General features: G+C 54.6%; 1 protein-coding gene across 1 annotated transcript in view; it reads right to left on the reverse strand.

The window, feature by feature from the left end:
- The window catches only part of EXOSC7 (exosome component 7), a 32,519-nt gene continuing 11,398 nt past the window's right edge, over nt 1–21,121 (reverse strand). The window contains exons 2-8 of the mRNA XM_007531439.3: nt 20,034–20,135; nt 19,659–19,753; nt 10,633–10,795; nt 8,705–8,775; nt 4,869–4,992; nt 2,263–2,418; nt 1–239 (exon numbers count right to left, since the gene is read on the reverse strand). Coding sequence (XP_007531501.1) covers nt 135–239; nt 2,263–2,418; nt 4,869–4,992; nt 8,705–8,775; nt 10,633–10,795; nt 19,659–19,753; nt 20,034–20,135 — 816 coding nt within the window. The 3' untranslated portion in view covers nt 1–134. The remainder of the gene's footprint in view (nt 240–2,262; nt 2,419–4,868; nt 4,993–8,704; nt 8,776–10,632; nt 10,796–19,658; nt 19,754–20,033; nt 20,136–21,121) is intronic.

The raw sequence follows: 21,121 nt of genomic DNA on the forward strand, positions 1-21,121 counted from the left end.
GACCAGAAAATAGACTTTAATTTTACAGATACATATGCTGCCTAGCATTTGTAACAATTAAGAAAAATATATACAAACTTCAGTTGAAAAAGGAGAGTGAGCAGTGAATTCTGCATCTGGGGCTGACGTGCCAGTCAGCCCAGGAATCCGACTTTCTGTCTCTTGGGGCCCAGGCTTTCTTCCTTGAGTAGAATCTTCTGCAGGGAGCTGTGCAGCACCTTGCCCACTCGCTTTCCGGTCTGCAGGACACGGGAGGGTGGGAGAGAACATACACTGTGAGAGGTACAGCTCCCCCTTGGGGCCTCTAGACATGACACACCGTGCACTGTGCATCTGCGCGGCAGGGCCGTCCTCAGGAACTGTTACATCCTGGCTGGGCAGGGGAGACAGCATCGTGGTTATGCGAGTCTCCTGCCTGAGGCTCTGAGCTCCCAGGTTCAATTCCTAGCACCAATGTCAGCCAGAGCTGAGCAGTACTCTGGAGTGTCTCCCTGTCTTTCTCTGTCTCTCTCTCTCCTCTCCACATCTCTCTTTCATTAAAAATAAATAAATTTAAAAAAAAGGTTATATCCTCAGGACCAGGAAGTTATACAGACTTTCACACCTAAGGCCCCAGTTCTACATTCAATCCCTGGGATCACCATCAGACAGAGTGCATAGTGCCCTGGACAGTCTCCCCCTCTCCCACTAAAATCGCTCAATCTTCAGCAGCCCAGCAGATCGTACAGTAGGAAATTTGACCTGCAAGTATTGGTCCTGAGTTTGATCCCCAGCATCACATATGCCAGAGTGACAGTCCTGTTCTAATGAGTATATTAAAAAAAAGAAAAACAAAACCAGATATATTTGCCAGTAGGATATAAAACATTGATCTTAAAAAAAAAAAAAAAAACCTTCAAACTAAAAAGGAAAAAAAAAAAAAGGCCATCCGCAGGCAGGCAGCTGTAGACGCAGCAACGGATGCTGTAGACGCAGCTCACCGCTGGCATTCCTGCTGCCGTCACAGCAGCAAACCGCCAGCCAACTCTGAGTTTGGTCATGGTCACTGCCCCGCAGAGAGCACCCAGGGAAACAGAGTCCAGAGTCCATCTACGAACAGGTGCTGATGACAACGCGCCTCAGCGAGCAGTGTCCAGTTCACCTGCCACCTCGCTCGCAAGCACTGCGGGGGCGGGGGCTGGCTTTCAAAGCGCATGTGTGGGTCCTGCATCACCCCCACCTCTGCTTTCAGATAAGACGGCAGAGTAAGCAGGTTCAAGTGCTCAGCAGTTTTCAGGGCAAGTCCCAGTTTCTGAGAGCAAAGGTGCCAACCTCGCTAGCTGCTGAGCGGTGCCTTCTGGGCATGTGTCAGGACAGTACAGTCACTGCGACAGCAAACAGTGCCAGCCAGCCAGCCAGCCAGCCAGCCAGCCAGTCATGTCTCAAGAACACCTGGAGGGACCAGGTAGTGGTGCACCTGGTTGAACGCACACGTTGCAATGTACAAGGACGTGGGTTCAAGGCCCCAGTCCCCACCTGCAGGGAGAAAGCTCTGCAAGTGGTGAAGCAGGGCTGCAGGTGTCTCTCTTTCTCTCTCCCTCTCTATTTCTAGCTGTCTCTAACCAGTAAAGATAATGAAAAAAAAAATCAAAATCAGAAACGTCTGGGAACGTTAAGATGGACACAGGGGAAGGCAGGCCTGGGAAGATACAGGTGAGCAGGACTGGTCCCGGCCAGAGACTCTGAGGCCAGTGAAGGGCCAAGAAGTCCACCAGTGATGCCACTGGAGAAGAGCCGAGGGGGGCTGAGCGTCCCGCAGGGGCCACCTATCCGTGAGGCATCTGGGAAGGTATCCCACAATCCTGAGCTGTGCCCACTCAGACCCTTATAGACTCATTTAAAATGGGGGAGACAGACACCCTTCAGCCTCTGGCCCCATCTCTACCCAATTCCTTCCAGGAGCAGGAAGCAGTCTGCCAGGAGTCCAGTGTCCTCGTCAAACGACAGAAGTCTGGCATTTGGCTCTGCCTCTATGTTCTCGGAGGGCACCACACTCATGCAGAAATCAAGAAACTTGGATCAGAGAAGGGGGAAATAACTTACTGGCAGGGTCCACAATGCTCAGGGCAGAGTCCCCATTGTGACCACCCCTGGCCGGGTCAGCAGGCACCCTGTACAGACCCAGCCTCCAAGTTTAGGGTGAAGGGTAACAGGCTTTCGAGCCTGAGACTCAGCATGGGAGAGTTCCCAGGGTGTGTGCAGTGGGCGTGAAGCAGGGCTGACCTCCATCATCTCAAAGATGCTCTCTGGATCCAGGCTGCCCTTCCCCACTTTCCTCATGCACGTCACCACTCCCTTGCTGGTCACAGACACCAGCAAGCTGGCCAAGGAGCAGGCTTCCTCCTGGAGAGTGGCGTCCACCACGTGTCGACAGCCAATCTGTAGACGGAGAGCAACAAAGCCTGAGTGACCTCGTCCCAGCCCCCACCCCCGGCTGTGTCACCGGAGTAGCTGCCTGCCCAGCCCGCCCGGGCTTGTCACCAGCCTGCTTCTCACACAGAAAACCAAGTGAAGTCCCTGCAGGCCACGTGTGAGCAGGGGTAGTAGCTGAAGCAGAATGGGACCAGGAATGGAATGGGGGGGGGGGCGTGCAGAACTGGAATTCTGGGACCAGGAATGGAATGGGGGGGGCGTGCAGAACTGGAATTCTGGGACCAGGAACGGAATGGGGGAGGGTTGTCCAGAACTGGAATTCTGGGACCAGGAACGGAATGGGGGAGGGTTATCCAGAACTGGAATTCTGGGACCAGGAACGGAATGGGGGGGGCGTGCAGAACTGGAATTCTGAGACCAGGAACGGAATGGGGGGCATGCAGAACTGGAATTCTGGGACCAGGAACGGAATGGGGGGCGTGCAGAACTGGAATTCTGAGACCAGGAACGGAATGGGGGGCGTGCAGAACTGGAATTCTGAGACCAGGAACGGAATGGGGGGCGTACAGAACTGGAATTCTGAGACCAGGAACGGAATGGGGGGCGTGCAGAACTGGAATTCTGGGACCAGGAACGGAATGGGGGAGGGTTATCCAGAACTGGAATTCTGAGACCAGGAACGGAATGGGGGGGGGTTATCCAGAACTGGAATTCTGGGACCAGGAATGGAATGGGGGAGCGTGCAGAACTGGAATTCTGGGACCAGGAACGGAATGGGGGAGGGTTGTCCAGAACTGGAATTCTGGGACCAGGAACGGAATGGGGGAGGGTTATCCAGAACTGGAATTCTGGGACCAGGAACGGAATGGGGGGGGCGTGCAGAACTGGAATTCTGAGACCAGGAACGGAATGGGGGGCATGCAGAACTGGAATTCTGGGACCAGGAACGGAATGGGGGGCGTGCAGAACTGGAATTCTGAGACCAGGAACGGAATGGGGGGCGTGCAGAACTGGAATTCTGAGACCAGGAACGGAATGGGGGGCGTACAGAACTGGAATTCTGAGACCAGGAACGGAATGGGGGGCGTGCAGAACTGGAATTCTGGGACCAGGAACGGAATGGGGGGGGGGGCGTGCAGAACTGGAATTCTGGGACCAGAAATGGAATGGGGGGCGTGCAGAACTGGAATTCTGGGACCAGGAACGGAATGGGGGAGGGTTATCCAGAACTGGAATTCTGAGACCAGGAACGGAATGGGGGGGGGGGGGGGCGTGCAGAACTGGAATTCTGGGACCAGGAATGGAATGGGGGGGCGTGCAGAACTGGAATTCTGGGACCAGGAACGGAATGGGGGAGGGTTGTCCAGAACTGGAATTCTGGGACCAGGAACGGAATGGGGGAGGGTTATCCAGAACTGGAATTCTGGGACCAGGAACGGAATGGGGGGGCGTGCAGAACTGGAATTCTGGGACCAGGAACGGAATGGGGGGGCGTGCAGAACTGGAATTCTGGGACCAGGAACGGAATGGGGGGGGCGTGCAGAACTGGAATTCTGGGACCAGGAACGGAATGGGGGGGGCGTGCAGAACTGGAATTCTGGGACCAGGAACGGAATTTGGGGGGCATGCAAAACTGGAATTCTGAGACCAGGAACGGAATGGGGGAGGGTTATCCAGAACTGGAATTCTGGGACCAGGAACGGAATTGGGGGGGGGGCGCGTGCAGAACTGGAATTCTGGGACCAGGAACGGAATGGGGGAGGGTTATCCAGAACTGGAATTCTGGGACCAGGAACGGAATGGGGGGGGCGTGCAGAACTGGAATTCTGGGACCAGGAACGGAATGGGGGGGCGTGCAGAACTGGAATTCTGAGGCCAGACATGTCAGAAGACACCAGGGCTTCCCCAGAGGGCGTGGGGGGTTGGTGGTGGTGAAAGGAGAACTGGAGAGCTCGTGCTAAGGGGTGAGCTGAAGGACACAGCAGGTCCAAGTGGCTCTGGGCAGTCCTGACATTCCCGCCTGAATGCTTCAGCACACCCAGGCTAGGAGGTGACTTCAGTGGAATGCACCTGACCTCCCTTGTCTTGTCTGATAATGAACTACAGAATTCTAGAGTTTCACCCAGTACTACCACTCGAACTGTCAAGCCCACCCTGTAGGTTCAAGGCCATTAGAGGTGACAGGCAGACCAGGCGTTTCAGCTAAAAGCCTGGCGCAGAAGGAACTAAACTCCAGTTGTGGCCACTGGCCTACTATGTGGGCAGACCCCTCATCTGCCCCAACTGAAAGGGAAGAATTACGACAGTAATTCCATATATAACCGTGGTCAGGTTTCAGTCAACAGTGACTCCTGTGCCACTTGTGAAACTCCTAACTTCAGTCTATGGAGCTGCCTGAGTAAGTCGCCGCTGAGAAGACCCACAGGGAGGACATGCTCACGGGGCCAAACTCACACCTTGCACAGGGTGACAGTGCAGGGAACGTTCTCCACACTGAGCCGGATGCAGTCATAAGGGTCATCCGACAGCTCTATGTCCTTCGATCCTTCCTCATCCTCCAGAACGCGGACTCTCGGGATTCTGGAAACAGAAACACAATGAAGTCCCAGAGGAAGAATGGCAGCTTCTCTCTCGAGTCTGAAAACAGAAGTAAAAATGCACTTTCTTCTTCTTTTTACTGCCATCAGAGTTATCTGTGCTGGCGCTCATTCCCCCGGCCCTCTCTTCCATCTATTTGATTTGCTAGCACAGAAACTGGGAGGGGAGGATGAGACGGCGGCTATCCTCAGTGGCAGCGACTGCAGAGGCCGCAGGGTGTGGCATTCTGGGGCCCTGGCAATGTTGTCTCTTGAGCTGGGTGCTGGAAAACACGAGCTTGGTCGGCGCGCTCCAGCCTGGAGACGCAGACTCAGCTGCCGCAACGCAGTGCTGCTGTCCCTCCGCCCGCCCCGCCCCGCACCTTGTCCTCGCCCGGCCAGCTGTCCCTCACGAGGAAACGCCACGTACGGGAAGACGCGCTTTCTCCAGTCAGCTCTCCTCCACAAGGACCAGGGAGTCCTGCTAAGCTCTGCATGCCAAGGGTCTCCAGGGGTTAAGTACTGAGTCACATCCTACATACATCCTAGGTAAGTCTGGATTTAGTAAGTATGTTAAAAGCAGCCACCTCTGGCCACCACCTGGCTCGGGCAGAATGGCTAGAGAGTGACCTTCCAAAGGCCCTGGGTACAGGGGGATCCAGCCCATGATCCAGAGCCCGTCCCTGGCTCCCCGCAGGGATGCTCTTATTCTGGGGCTAACAGTCCTTCCCGGTTGGGCAGGGTGCTTGGCCAGCCCGACGCACGGTCTGCTCGACACCTCTCCCACAGCCAGACCGCCTCATCTGGGCCGCTCTCTCTTTCTGTCCTGGTGCCCATGGAAACCAGCTAGCTGACGGACCCATTTCCGAGGACCGAGGGACAGCAGATGACAACAGCCTTTTCTCTCCAATGCAGCCAAGCCCAGGCTGCTGCTGGCAACTGGCGGCCCCACAGTGACCACGGTGCCAAGCCCGCCCTCACCCAGTCCCAGCCAGGGTGTCACGGCAAAGCTAAGGGAGCAGCGAGGCCTCTAAGCTCCCGTGGCCAACAAATATCACCGTAAACAACAAATATGATGTAAATTCAACTTTGTTTTTGTTTTACACGACAGCAGTCTAAGTTACAAAATTAAAAAAAAAAAAAGATCTACAGATAAACAGATAAATGTTAAACCGTGCACGATCTGAGCACGGGGAGCTCATGTCTCAAATGTAAGAACTGTGGGAAGTGAAGTGCAGCAGAGTCGACCAGAAGCAAACGAGCAGACTCCGCGACCGGCCTCCACAGCAGCAACGTCCACGCGGCTGCCGCATCCGCTTCAGCCCAGCTGGCGTCCAGGGCTCCCCCGCAACACGTTTCACTTTGCGCACTTGCTCATCACTCACCAGGCCACACCCACAACACTCGGCAAGACCCCCAGGTCTTCCTTGCCTGTCGTCTAAGCTCTCTCGCGAGGTCGCCTTCAAGATCTCTCCCAGGAGAGCCCTGCCTTGCCCTGAGCCCCCAGTACACCAACTGGGAGTGATACCACTCCATCTGTATCTCTCTCCCCTCCCTCCCTCCCTGAAAAAGTCATCCTGGAGCAGTGAAGCTCTAGCAAGCACAAAAAAACAATAACAAAAAAAAAAAAAAAAAAAAAGGAAAGGAGGGGAAGAAGAGGAGAGAAAGAAAAGGAAGCTGTCATGTGGTGACCATCTCAACTCACACACTGTTCATTTTGTTGCTGCCAGAGTTCTCCCTGGGACTTGGCGCCAGCACTACAGATCCACTGTTCCTGGTGGCCATTCTTTCTTTTCTATTTCTCCCCCCCCCCATTTGATAAGACAAAGAGAAATTGAAAGGGGGAGAGGAGGTAGAGAGGGAGAGAAACCTGCTTCACCAATCGTGAAGCCCCCCCCCCCCCAGATGAAGAGTGGGGGCTTAAACCTGGGTCCCTGCACACGGTGGTGCACAGATTCCATCGGATGTACCACCACCCAGCACCTGCAAACTCTGCTTTAAAAAACTTGGTGCACCAAGAGTGGGAAGGCTATACAATCAAACAGTCAAAAAATGTCAACTTCGGGAGTCGGGCAGTAGTGCAGGTGTTAAGCGCAGGTGGCGCAAAGCACAAGGTCCGGCGTAAGGATCCTGGTTCGAGCCCCCGGCTCCCCACCTACAGGAGAGTCGTTACACAGGCGGAGAAGCAGGTCTGCAGGTGCCTGTCTTTCTCTCCCCCTCTGTCTTCCCCTCCTCTCTCCATTTCTCTCTGTCCTATCCAACAACGACGACATCAATAACAATAAAAAGCAAGGGCAACAAAAGGGAATAATAAATATTTTTTAAAAAATTCAAAAATTTTTAGTGCGATGTCCCCCGCCACACTGCTTGTCTGTGCATCTGAACCATAGTGGTGTCAGTTTCCTGCTCCTAATTCAAAAAAAGAGCAGGCAGCAGTTCTGCCCCTAAAACACATCCAAGAAACTTACAAAGAGCTCTCTTGTGTGTGCCCAACAGTGTTATGCCAAAGAACTGCCAGAACACACATGGCAAAGCTCTCCTAGCACAGCTGGGCCGGTAACCCCGCCCTCGCTCAGCTGCGCCCAGTTAACCCCGCCCTCGCTCAGCTGCGCCCAGTTAGCCCCGCCCTCGCTCAGCCGCGCCCAGTTAACCCCGCCCTCGCTCAGCCGCGCCCAGTTAGCCCCGCCCTCGCTCAGCCGCGCCCAGTTAGCCCCGCCCTCGCTCAGCCGCGCCCAGTTAGCCCCGCCCTCGCTCAGCCGCGCCCAGTTAGCCCCGCCCTCGCTCAGCCGCGCCCAGTTAGCCCCGCCCTCGCTCAGCCGCGCCCAGTTAACCCCGCCCTCGCTCAGCCGCGCCCAGTTAGCCCCGCCCTCGCTCAGCCGCGCCCAGTTAGCCCCGCCCTCGCTCAGCCGCGCCCAGTTAGCCCCGCCCTCGCTCAGCCGCGCCCAGTTAGCCCCGCCCTCGCTCAGCCGCGCCCAGTTAGCCCCGCCCTCGCTCAGCCGCGCCCAGTTAGCCCCGCCCTCGCTCAGCCGCGCCCAGTTAGCCCCGCCCTCGCTCAGCCGCGCCCAGTTAGCCCCGCCCTCGCTCAGCCGCGCCCAGTTAGCCCCGCCCTCGCTCAGCCGCGCCCAGTTAGCCCCGCCCTCGCTCAGCCGCGCCCAGTTAGCCCCGCCCTCGCTCAGCCGCGCCCAGTTAGCCCCGCCCTCGCTCAGCCGCGCCCAGTTAGCCCCGCCCTCGCTCAGCCGCGCCCAGTTAGCCCCGCCCTCGCTCAGCCGCGCCCAGTTAGCCCCGCCCTCGCTCAGCTGTGCCCAGTTAGCCCCGCCCTCGCTCAGCCGCGCCCAGTTAGCCCCGCCCTCGCTCAGCTGCGCCCAGTTAGCCCCGCCCTCGCTCAGCTGTGCCCAGCAACAGCACTCATGCATCTGACTCTTTTCTGGTCACCACACTTCCATGTATCTGTGGTTCTCTAATATTTTTATACATAGTACGTACACACACACACACACACACACACACACACACACTTTTAAGAAATTTGTTTTTTCTGAAGTTTCAGATAAATACTATCTCTTTTTTCACCAGACTATCACTCAATTCTAGCAGGTGGCAGGCTGGGGGCTGGGCCTCTGCCCTCTAGCATTCAAGTCTGGCCCTCGGCCACTGCCATCTCCCCGGCCCCCAATGCTGCATTTTCAATGCAAAATCCCGTTTTCTCTAAGACTTACCTTGTATTGAAGAGAGCAGCCTTTACTGCAATGGAGATGGAGTCAAAGAGGTTTCCACCACATTCCAGAAGCTACAGAGACAGGGGCGAAGAGAGAACACGCATGTAGTTACTCCGCACTACCCCAGTGAAGGCCCCGGCTCTCCGAGAGCAGTGACGGGAGCTGCCAGGTGCAGAGGTGACCGTGGCCGCTCGGGCTCATGGAGGGTTCTGCTCGTCCCGAGTCAGCGTTGGCTCGTCACGCACGTGAGAGCTCTCTGGCTGGCTGTGGTGTCACGAAGGTGGCATCCACTTGGGGCAGATCTCCTCGAGCAGGGCTATAGTCCGCTGGGCCTGCGGGCACTCAGCTCTGATCACTGTGGTTCCCCCCTTGCTGCCACACACTCCCCGTCTGCCGACAGGGAGGAACCGGTGGTGTCTGATGAGGAGCTGCTAGCAGCTTTGCATTCGTTAGTGTGGTGAGCACAGGACGGACAGGCTCGAGCATGTACCTGCTGTGCAGCTCAAACCTCAGGCCCAGATATAGACCTCAAGCATGCAAAGCAGGTTCCACATTAAACAAAACAAAAACCAAAGGGTCTCATGCAAGTTTCTGTCCAGAAGCAAAATGCTGACTGCACTTGGCGTGTTCGCCAGCAGAGAAGTTCCCAGCACTGTAGTTGATGGCTTACAGCCAGAGCACTGCTCAGCTTGGCTTACGGCCGTGCCCCCAGCACCTCAGTAAGTAGGAGAATCATGACAGATCCTTCCTCATTCGGGTGAAGCCTTGACATTATGAATGAAAGGCAACTGTGCAGACTTGAGGAGGGAGGAGAGGGGAGACGGCATAATGGTTACGCAAACGGCTTTCGTGCCTGAGGCTCTAAAGTCCCAGGTTCAATCCCCTGGGCCCAGGCCAGGGCCCTGTCCGGTTTATTCATTTCTTTACCTCGGAGCCCAGTGCGTGGGCTGCCATTAAGGAGGAGGAGCCTGGTGACTATTTAAAGAAGACAGGCCTACCTAGCTGTGCCTGCTCAGCGCCTGGCACCTGGGCCAGCTCTTCTCAACTCGGTTCAGACAGACTGATGCAGTCAGAGCTCCGGTTGGACTACTGAGTCTGGCTGTCTGGTTTGTTTTGCTTAAAGATTCATCTTCTATTCTTTTCATAGGAGATAGTGGCATGTGAGAGGGAAAGAAAGACAGAGAAGCCAGAGGTGCTGGGGGTTGAACGAGGAGCCTCAGGCATGCAACTCCCCACTCTCGGAGTTGAGCTACTTGCCTGGCCAGGCTGCCTGGTTTGACCGCTCTTAGCAGTTAGCAGCAGGACCCTGTACGCGCCCTGTCTCTGCCTCACAGAGGGTGAAACTCGGAGCTCTCACACAGAGGTGTCCTAAGTCTGAGGAGTTGGTACTTGGAAAGCCTTGAAAGCGTGTCTAGCACAGAAAGCGTCAGCTGCTTTCCAGGAAATACTAACTGTGCTCTTTCATGCTCCCGCTGTTGTCCTCAGACCTCCCTGCTCTTCACACTCGCCGAGACTGCCTCTCTGTCTTACAATCCCCGTACAAAGAGGGAGAATAACAGTGTCCAGCCACAAACACTTGTCAGGGTGACGTGAAACTACACTGAGTCCGTCACGCACAGAACTGCGCCCGCTTGTCTAAATCCTGCCCGCCAGCCTCCGCAGCCACTGTGCAGTGTCCAGTGCTCCTGTCTGCTCCTCTGACAACCTTTGCGGTACTTTCAGACGCCCCCCAACACGGCTGCCCGTAGCTGCTTTGTAGGAAGCCTTCTGCAGATATCCCTATATGCTGTCGTTTGACTTAGAATCATCACAAGAGAGCATTTCCCCCACCGAGCCCCACCTTGGAAGTTGAAAAAGAAAAGGTGCATGTGGGCAGAAGGCTGATGGCTTTGCGGCAGCAGCGGCGGCGACGCACGACCAGGACTCACCAGCACGTCCACGTAGAGAACCCAGCAGTGCTCCCGGGGACTGATGCACAGGGCCTTCAGGTCGACGCTGCTCTTGTTGAATATGCGGTAGAGGGTGTTAGCGATCTCTGTGCCAAGGTCGTCACCTCCCCGGCCCTCAAATTCAGGAGTGGCGTTGGCTGAGCTATGGAAGGACAACAGAAAAGCTGGGTCAAGCTTCTCAGAGGCAAAGGGCAAAGCTTTATTACAGCCTCTCTGTGAACCGTGGAAGAGTCTCTCATTGTCAGGAAAGCCATTAAAAGAACAGAATGGCATCTGCTGCGTTCATTCTCCCTCTCTCTCTCTCTCTCCCTCCCCCCTGCTAACACACACACACACACACACACACACACACACACACACACACACACACACACTGAGCCAGACTAGCACCACAGCTTGAATATGTCCCTGCGTGTGGTGGGAATTCCCACTGACTTCAAGTAGAAGTCATCTTCATCCAAAGAGAAACAGGACAGCAACGGTTCATTTTTGTGAACCCTGGTCAATTATAATTAAACCTCTTTTTTTTTTTAAATTTAAGAAAGGATTAATTAACAAAACCATAAGGTAGGAGGGGTACAACTCTACACAATTCCCACCACCCAATCTCCATAACCCACCCCCTCCCCTGATAGCTTCCCTATTCTCTATCCCTCTGGGAGCATGGACCCAGGGTCATTGTGGGTTGCAGAAGGTGGAAGGTCTGGCTTCTGTCATTGCTTCCCCGCTGAACATGGACGTTGACTGGTCGGTCCATACTCCCAGTCTGCCTCTCTCTTTCCCTAGTAGGGTGGGTCTCTGGGGAAGCTGAGCTCCAGGACACCTTGGTGGGGTCTTCAATCCAGGGAAGCCTGGCCAGCATCCTGGTGGCATCTGGAACCTGGTGATTGAGTAATTAAACCTCTTATCCCGAAAGCATAATACTCTTTTCTGACAGGCCCAGGAAGCTGGGAGGCTTAGCAAATCAGTCTGTCTTACAAAGGGATTACATTCCCCATTTTCGCAGTTTTAGAATGCGCTATGATATGTTCAAAGCAGAAACTAGAATGTCGGAACAATGATCTTGCTAGGAGGAGCTAGAAGATGTGTAAGGTATTTGTGGCTTATATCAAGAGCTTTGGACTACACTAGCTGCCCCACCTTCAAGGGAGGTCGCTTCACAGGCGGTGAAGCAGGTCTGCAGGTGTCTGTCTTTCTCTCCCATTCTCTGTCTGCCCCTCCTCTCTCCATTTCTCTCTGCCCTATCCAACAACGACAACATCAATAACAGCAATAAAACAAGGGTAACAAAAGGGAATAAATACATTTTTTTTGTAATTTTATTTATTTATCTTCCCTTTTATTGCCCTTGTTGTCTTTTTTGTTGTTGTTGTTGTTGTAGTTGATGTCGTCGTTGTTGGACAGGACATAGAGAAATGGAGAGAGGAGGGGAAGACAGAGAGGAGGAGAGAAAGATAGACACCTGCATATCTACTTCACCGCCTGTGAAGCGACTCCCCTGCAGGTGGGGAGCCGGGAGCTCGAACCGGGATCCTCATGCCGGTCCTTGAGCTTAGCGTCACCTGCACTTAACCTGCTGCGCTACCGCCCGGCTCCCAAATAAATATTTTTTAAAAAAGATTACACTGACTGTCCTAGGGCGGCAGATAGCAATGGGCTAAAGACTCTCATGCCCGCAAAGTGCAAGGACCGGCGTAAGGCTCCCGGCTCCCCACCTGCAGGGGGTCACTTCACAGGTGGTGAAGCAGGTCTGCAGGTGTCTTTCTCTCCCCGTCTTCCCCTCCTCTCTCCATTTCTCTCTGTCCTATCCAACAACAACAAAAGGGAACAAATAGCCTCCAGGAGCAGTGCCCCAGCAATAACCCTGGAGGAAACAAAAGAAATCCAGGTAAGCATGGAGAATAAAATTTGCCTAACTGCATCTACAGGACAACCAGACCCTGAGCAATGGGCCCGAGTCCCACCCCCTTAACCCTGCAGCCTCTGCTTCTGTGAAGACACTCTCTGCTCTCAGCCTGCAGCCCCTGTGGAAGCTCGTACTGTCCCTTTGTTCGGGGGCTGTGAGTCTCCTGATCGGGACTCTCCGTCCACACGAATAAAACTCCTTTCTCCTCCAAAAAAAAGACTCTCATGCCCGAGGCCCTGAGGTCCCAGATTCTGAGCAATGCTTTGGTGAAAAGAAAAAAACAGCCAGTGTGCTGAAAAGCAAGACAATGAAGTGAGCAGACTGCTGGCTGGCTGGCTAACACGAGGGCGCCCTCTTAGGGTGCTAGCTGCCTTTCAGGAAGGGCGTTCCTCGGTGCAAACTCTTAGCAACACATGAGCCGGCTCCACCATCTGCCACCCGAGGGCTCTGCTCAAGTGTTTAACAGGAAACTGCCAAGGGTTCCGGCTTGATGCAAACAGCCCCTTAATGAGCCTATGAGCTGGGGGAACATTCCAGCAGGCCCCAGAAAGATGAGAGCCAGCTGTCTCGGCGCGGTCGCTACAACAGTGAGGCAGCCGGTCCTCAGCCCAGCTGCCCACTCTCCCCACCTGGAGTGCCCAGTCCCACAAGAAGCACCGCAGGCAATTCCAGTGCCGTGGGGGAGCGCGGTCACCGGGAAGCAAAGGAGGGAGGGTGGCGGGTGCTGACAGAGACCGCAGAGCGGCTCCGGGCAGCGCGAAGGCCCTTAAGGGCCGGGGGGCTGAGCTCAGTCCCTCGTGTCCCCAGAGAAATCTCAGCCCTTTGCTCTAGCCCATTTTAATACAGCTCCAAGAATGAATCCTAAAGTAATCAGACTAACTTCACTGCTCTCCTCTCCTCACAGCCTCCCCTCAACACTGAGCCTGCAGAAGCCGGCTCTGAATGCCCAAGAGGAGCGTCCTCTACTGCAGCCTGTCTGCTCGGCCGGGACTCACGGGCAGCTCGCTCAGTGACAGGCACCCACCAGGGTCAAGCTTGTTCTGCCCAGGCAGCAGAACGCAAGCTGTTTTTACTTTAACCACTGAGCGATCAATATTAAGTCTCATCTTTTAAGTATCTCAAAACCCGTCTCTAGAGATCTCCGTGTAGACGATCCAGTCAGACACACTGGTGCTGACAACGGTTCCCTTTTCCGAGGGGAGCAGGCAGGTCACCCTGCTGGATCGACACGTGAACTCGCCCACAGCCCTGGGGAATGGTTTACCACACTTTATAGGTGCAAGTGATTAAGTTAATAGACCTACAAAACCATGCCTCATTATGGTCTAGATACTGGATGATTTAAATGGAAATCTACCCAGTGTGAGACAACCTCCCCCTTCCTCTGCATTCTGACTGTGGCCCCTAAGACTGAATGGAGAACACAAGAGATGACTTGAGATCCTTGCAGCTCGGAGTAACACAAGCCTGCTTTGCTCCAGGAGTGTGCAATTTGATTTTACAAAGGGTGTCAGGCTGCCCCCTACCCCCCTGCCTTCTGTTGACTAAACTTTGCAGTGTTGAAGAGATAACACCAATTAGGAGCAAGCCAGAGGCTCCTCACTGGGATCTATGAAGTGTGTGTGTGGGGGGGAGGCACAAACACAAACTCTGTGACAGCGACAACCACCTCACCTTGGGCTCTGACCTGCAGGGCGACACAGAGTCCACATCCATACTCCCTGGCTTTACACGGCCGAAAACGTGAGGCACCTTCTTGAATGTTTGCTGCATGTTAGACGCCACTCTTTCTACTTTATATGCCCCGACTCGGTTCTCACAAGAATGCTACCAGAATGCGCTAGTACTCACCCCACCTTAGGAGGAGAGAAGCAGGGAGGGAGGAGGGAGAGAGGGAGAAGGCCAGCACACGCCAGGGATGGGACTCAGGACCCTGCCTGAGAGTCCAGTGCTTTCTCCACTCTGCCCCTCCGGGGCCATTTCCTAGACCACTGCTCCTGTGGACTCCTACTACAAAATGTGCGTGGAAAAAAGTTCATCGTGAACAAGTCAAACTCTAAGAAACAGGGGGCCAGGGACTGGGGGGCCAGCATAATGGTTAGCAAGAAACTTTCATGCCTGAGGCTCTGCGATTCTCGCTTGAACCCCCAGCACCATCATAAGCCAAAACTGAGCAGGGTGCTGGGGTGTGTCCCCGTATCTCTCTCACGGAATCAATAAAGTAAAATAAAAGAGAGAAGCAGGGCTTGGCCATAGCCATGACACACATACAAGAGAGGACAGAGAGAATCAGAGCGCCATGCTGGCATAGTTAGTGCTGGACTCGCCCCATTTCAGAGGCAAGTAGACCAAGTTTCAGAAAGTTATATAATTTGTCCAGCAAAACAAGTGGCGAGGTAGGCAGGAAGATAGCTTAATGGTTCTGCAAAGAGACTTTCATTCTTGAGGCTTCAAAGTCCTAGGTTCAGTCCTACCCCACAGCCATAAACCAGCTCCCTGCTTGTGAGGACAGCTCTCAGCTGCAATCCGGACACTTGGCCGAGTGTCTCCAGGCAGTTAATTGTGAAGTGTGGTCTGCTGTGCCTGCAAACAACACAGCTTAGGGCTGGACATCTGTCCTCTTTCTAGGAGTCTGGAATTGCAGTTTGTGCCAAACACGGTGGCTACATAATCAATCTCAAAGAATGCTTGGGTGTTGAATCTCCAGTGAGTTTTCTTTTTAAGACAGGAACAGAGAACGGAGAGACAGAGTGAAAAAGACCACAGCATCAAAACTTTCTTCAATGTGGTGGAGGCCAGGTTTGCGCCTGGGTCACGCACATGGCGAAGCAGTGCTCTATCCAAGTGAGCTATTTTGTCAGCCCTCTAATGGGTTTCCCAGGACAGAACATTCGCAAACATTTTGCTACATTCACTGCTTCCGTAATAACCGTGGTCAGCAGTCCAGCTCTGCCATGTCCTGTGAGAACTCGCAGCCCCTCTTTAAGTAGGGGGTTAGTCTCGGGGCCTTCAGTACAGCAGCAACCTACCACAACTCACAGAGACCTGTACACCTTGAAAGTCTGATGTCACCACTCAGCAAGAAATGATGTGTAAAGAGAAGTCTGGACAAGCAACCCACCAAAAAGCACCAACTCCAGGGCCAGGTGGTGGTGCAGCCCATTGAGCACATAGTACCATGTGCGAGGACCAGGGTTCAAGGCCCCTGCTCCCTACTTGCTGGTGTAAGCTTCAAGAGCAGTAAAACAGGCCTGCAGGTGTCTTTCTCTCTCCTCTCAATTTTTCTTTGTTCTATCAGATAAAACAGAAAGGAAAAAATGGAGGCCAGGAACAGTGGATCCAATGTGCAGACACTGAGTCCCAGCAATAATCCTAGTGGCAAAAATAAAAACGCTAAACCAGACAAACCACAAACCTCTAGAAGGAGGTAACTAGAGAGAAAGAAATATCATTTAAGGAAAATCCAATGTGACAACTGCCTCATAAATCATTTGTTCCTTAAACACACACACACACACACACACACACACACCTTGTGGCAACAACAAATGCTGGAGAGGCTGTGGAAACAAAGGAACCCTCCTGCCGTGCAGGTGGGAAAGTCAGTGGGTCCAGCCCCTGTGGAGAACAGTCTGGAGAACTGTCAGAAGGCTAGAAGTGGACCTGCCCTGTGACCCTGCAATTCCTCTCCTACGGATATATCCTAAGGAATCCAACACACCCATCCAAAGAGATCTGTGTACACCTGTGTTCATAGCAGCACAAAGTGTAATAGCCAAAACCTGGAAGCCACCCAGGTGTCCAACAACAGATGAGTGGCTGAGCAAGTTGTGGCCTAGATACACAATGGAATACTACTTAGCTATGAACAATGATGAAGTCGCCTTCTTCACCTCACCTTGGATGGAGCTTGAATGAATCATGTGAAGTGAGATCAGCCAGAAACAGAAGGATGATGATGGGATGATCCCACTGAGACAAAAGTTGAAAAACAAGAACAGAAGAGAAAACACTCAGCAGAACTTGGACTGGAGTTGGTATATTCCACCAAAGTAAAAGACTCTGGGGTGTGGGGGGGGGGGGTTCAGGACCTGGAACATGATGGCAGAGGAGGACCTAGTGGGGGTTGCTTTGTTACATGGAAAGCTGAGAAATGTGACACATGGACCAACTACTGCATTTTACTATCAACTGTAAACCACTTATCCCCCAATAAAGAAATAAAAAAAGAAGAAAGAGAAAGCTCGTGGGAGCAGCTGCTGTGGGTGGGCGTCTTGACTATTTCCCCCCTGCTCATCACAGCTAGACTGCCTTTAGTTCTTAGACAAAGAAATGCAGACGCGGAGCCCAAGGACCTAGTCTGAGGCCGCACAGCTGGCCAGAGAAGGAAGGGAGCCAGGCTGGCCGTCCGCAGAGGCTGCGCCGGCCGCACCCCCAGCACCTGGCTGCTACTCGCTGGGGCTGGCGGGAGACTTGGTGGCCCTGATCCCTCCTCTGCCAACCGGTCAAGAAACGCTTGCTGCAGAGGTAATGGAGAAAAAGAAAAAGGCATTCTCAAACAAATGACCCTCATAAACATTTGCTCTGGCAAGGGGCCAGGCGGTGGCGCACCTGGTTGAGCGCACAGGTGTATTAAGTTGCGCAAGCACCCGGGTTCAAGCCCCCGTCCCCACCTGCAGGGGGAAAGCTTCCCAAGTGGTGCAGAGGGCTGCAGGGGTCTCACTGCCTTCCTTTCCCTTCCCTCTCAATTCCTGTCTCTAGCCAAAAAATAAATAATACAATTTACCACAGACAAATAAGAAGTAAGTAAATGTTTGCTCTGGTACATAGGAGGAACTCGGGGACTGTCTGCCTGCCCGCCGGACGAGCAGTGATCAAACGAATTCAAAGCAAGAGCAGGACAACGGGGACCCGGGGGGCTTCTTCCCACCCAAGCACTAACCAGGCCCCACCCCGCCTAGCCTCCGAGATCAGAGGTGGGGTGCGTTCAGGGTGGTGTGGCTGTAGACAAGATTCATTCTCTAAATCTTCATCTTTTTTTTCTTTTATATTTATTTTCCGTTTTGTTGACCTTGTTATTTTTTATTGTTGTAGTTATTATTGCTGTTGTTGTTGTCATCGTTGTTGGGAAGGACAGAGAGAAATGGAGAGAGGAGGGGAAGACAGAGAGGGAGAGAGAAAGACAGACACCTGCAGACCTGCTTCACCGCTTGTGAAGTGACTCCCATGCAGATGGGGAGCCAGAGGCTCGAACCAGGATCCATGTGCTTTGCGCCACATGTGCTTAACCTATTGTGCTACCACTTGACTTCCACTAATTTTTTCTTCAAATCTGCATATCGTCAATTGGCTAGTACACTCCTTAAGTGTGTGTGCAACCCAGGTTCAAGATAAGACAGACATTTAAAAAAACAATGTAGGGAGACAGTGGGACACCCCCTCCACAGCACACACACCTGGTGTGAGGACACCAATGTGGGGAGACAGTGGGATGGGACACCCCCTCCACAGCACACACACCAGGTGTGAGGACACCAATGTGGGGAGACAGTGGGACACCCCCTCCACAGCACACACACTAGGTGTATGGACCCCAATGCGGGGAGACAGTGGGACACCCCCTCCACAGGACACACACCAGGTGTGAGGACCCCAATGCGGGGAGACAGTGGGACACCCCCTCCACAGGACACACACCAGGTGTGAGGACCCCAATGCGGGGAGACAGTAGGACACCCCCTCCACAGCACACACACCAGGTGTGAGGACCCCAATGCGGGGAGACAGTGGGACACCCCCTCCACAGCACACACACCAGTTGTGAGGACCCCAATGCGGGGAGACAGTGGGACACCCCCTCCACAGGACACACACCGGGTGTGAGGACCCCAATGCGGGGAGACAGTGGGACACCCCCTCCACAGCACACACACCAGGTGTGAGGACCCCAATGCGGGGAGACAGTGGGACACCCCCTCCACAGCACACACACCAGGTGTGAGGACCCCAATGCGGGGAGACAGTGGGACACCCCCTCCACAGCACACACACCGGGTGTGAGGACCCCAATGCGGGGAGACAGTGGGACAACCCTCCACAGCACACACACCGGGTGTGAGGACCCCAATGTGGGGAGACAGTGGGACACCCCCTCCACAGCACACACACCAGGTGTGAGGACCCCAATGCGGGGAGACAGTGGGACACCCCCTTCACAGCACACACACCAGGTGTGAGGACCCCAATGTGGGGAGACAGTGGGACAACCCTCCACAGCACACACACCGGGTGTGAGGACCCCAATGCGGGGAGACAGTGGGACACCCCCTCCACAGCACACACACCGGGTGTGAGGACCCCAATGCGGGGAGACAGTGGGACACCCCCTCCACAGCACACACACCGGGTGTGAGGACCCCAATGCGGGGAGACAGTGGGACAACCCTCCACAGCACACACACCGGGTGTGAGGACCCCAATGTGGGGAGACAGTGGGACACCCCCTCCACAGCACACACACCGGGTGTGAGGACCCCAATGTGGGGAGACAGTGGGACAACCCTCCACAGCACACACACCGGGTGTGAGGACCCCAATGTGGGGAGACAGTGGGACACCCCCTCCACAGCACACACACCAGTTGTGAGGACCCCAATGTGGGGAGACAGTGGGGACACCCCCTCCACAGCACACACACTGGGTGTGAGGACCCTAATGTGAGGAGACAGTGGACACCCCCTCCACAGCACACACACCAGGTGTGAGGACCCCAATGTGGGGAGACAGTGGGACACCCCCTCCACAGCACACAGACACCAGGTGTGAGGACCCCAATGCGGGGAGACAGTGGGGACACCCCCTCCACAGCACACACACCGGGTATGAGGACCCTAATGTGGGGAGACAGTGGGACACCCCCTCCACAGCACACACACCAGGTGTGAGGACGCCAGTGCGGGGAGACAGTGGGACACCCCCTTCACAGCACACACAGCGAGGCCCCCCACCTGCAGGGGAAGCTTCTCAAGGAGTAAAGCAGGCTGCGGTGTCTGTCTTTCTGTCCCTCTGTCCCCCTCTGAAGTGTGTGCGCAGTACTGACCAGTCAACAAAGAATTCCAAGTAGCCTTCATCTGCCTTCTCCAGCTTCGGCGTCCCCACTTCTGCTTTCACTCCCACCAAGATGTCGGTGTGGCCCTAGAGACAGACAGCAGGCTTCCCTCAGAGCCGGCACCCAGGCACCCACCCACCCTCCTTGTCTGACACGCATGGAGACTGCCAGAAGCGCAGGGCTGGAAAGCGCCCGCCAAGCAAGCACGGCGTCCTGGAGGTCCCGAGTGACCGCCTCCCACCGCCTCTGGCTCGGGTCTGGCATTTGCGGGGAATGACCTGCATCCAGGAGCCTGGAGGGGCCTGTGCTGCCTCCTCGGACCCGCCCGTTCCTCTCCCTGAGCGGGGCTGCGGCCACGCTACTCACCAGCTTGACCCTGGCAGAGCCGCTGGTGTTGGACACAACGTCGGTTTCGACTTCCACACACCGGTAGTCATCACAGCCACGGCCGTCCACGCGGAGGTCTTCCTAAATGCGACAGGCGAGTCTTAGAGTCCCGGTCCCCCACCGACGGCAGGCTCTCAGATACACTCAGTCCTTTCTTTCCTCTCACAGGAAACATGGAGGACATCGTCTCCCCTCCTCCTAGTGAACCATCAAAACTTCTGTCCTCGGAACTCAAAGTAAAATGACTCAGTACGACATGGGGAGATGGGGACATGGGGACGGCGGCAAGTCAAGTGGCGTCAGGGCCCCCAAGCCAGTGAGAGCCAAGCTAGGGCTCCAGCCCAGGGCGACTCTGAGGCCCACCCGACAGTGTGGGCACCCAGACCCTCGCGAGCTGCGCCCGCCGACACCCGGCCTGCTGGGACACCTGCTTTTGTAAATGACAACCCAGAGACACGTTAGTCTATTCAGAAAAAGGGGCAAAACCGTAAAAAGTTTTGACAGTTTCGTCAGACTGTTAAAGGGCTTCGTGTTCAGCATGTCGTTAAACACTGTTGGGAAGCATTTAACTGCCAGGGATGTATCTTTAGACTGCCAGGTTAACTGCATACTTGACTGACTGTTTTGAAAAATTCAAGTACAAGAAAGGAAACACTCCACCGCACGATACTGACTACCAACAGCCATGTGTCAGGTCCACTTCAGCGCTTACAGGAGAGAAAACTAACATTATAATCAGATAAACTGGAAGGAAAAAGAAGTGTCACAGGTGGATATCCTTTTGCAGTTCATTCCCCTCAGAGTCAGTCCCTCTTCTTTTTTCTAATCATTCCACTGAGGCTTAACGGCTTACATTTTAGTTGTCAGCACACGGGTACAGGCTCTCAAGTCCCCACGACAGATGTCTGCAAAACACTCTTGCCCCCAACTCGGGTCCACTCTCACCGTCATGCACCCGGACCCCCCTCCAGTCCCTCCCTTCTCCCCTCCTTCCCCAGAGTCCTTTGCCTTGGTGCAGGACACCACCCCAGGGCGGCTGGCACTCTGTGTCTGTCTTTCTGCCCTTG

Source organism: Erinaceus europaeus, chromosome 12 (genome assembly GCF_950295315.1).
Source record: "Erinaceus europaeus chromosome 12, mEriEur2.1, whole genome shotgun sequence".
Classification (NCBI taxonomy): Eukaryota; Metazoa; Chordata; class Mammalia; order Eulipotyphla; family Erinaceidae; genus Erinaceus; species Erinaceus europaeus.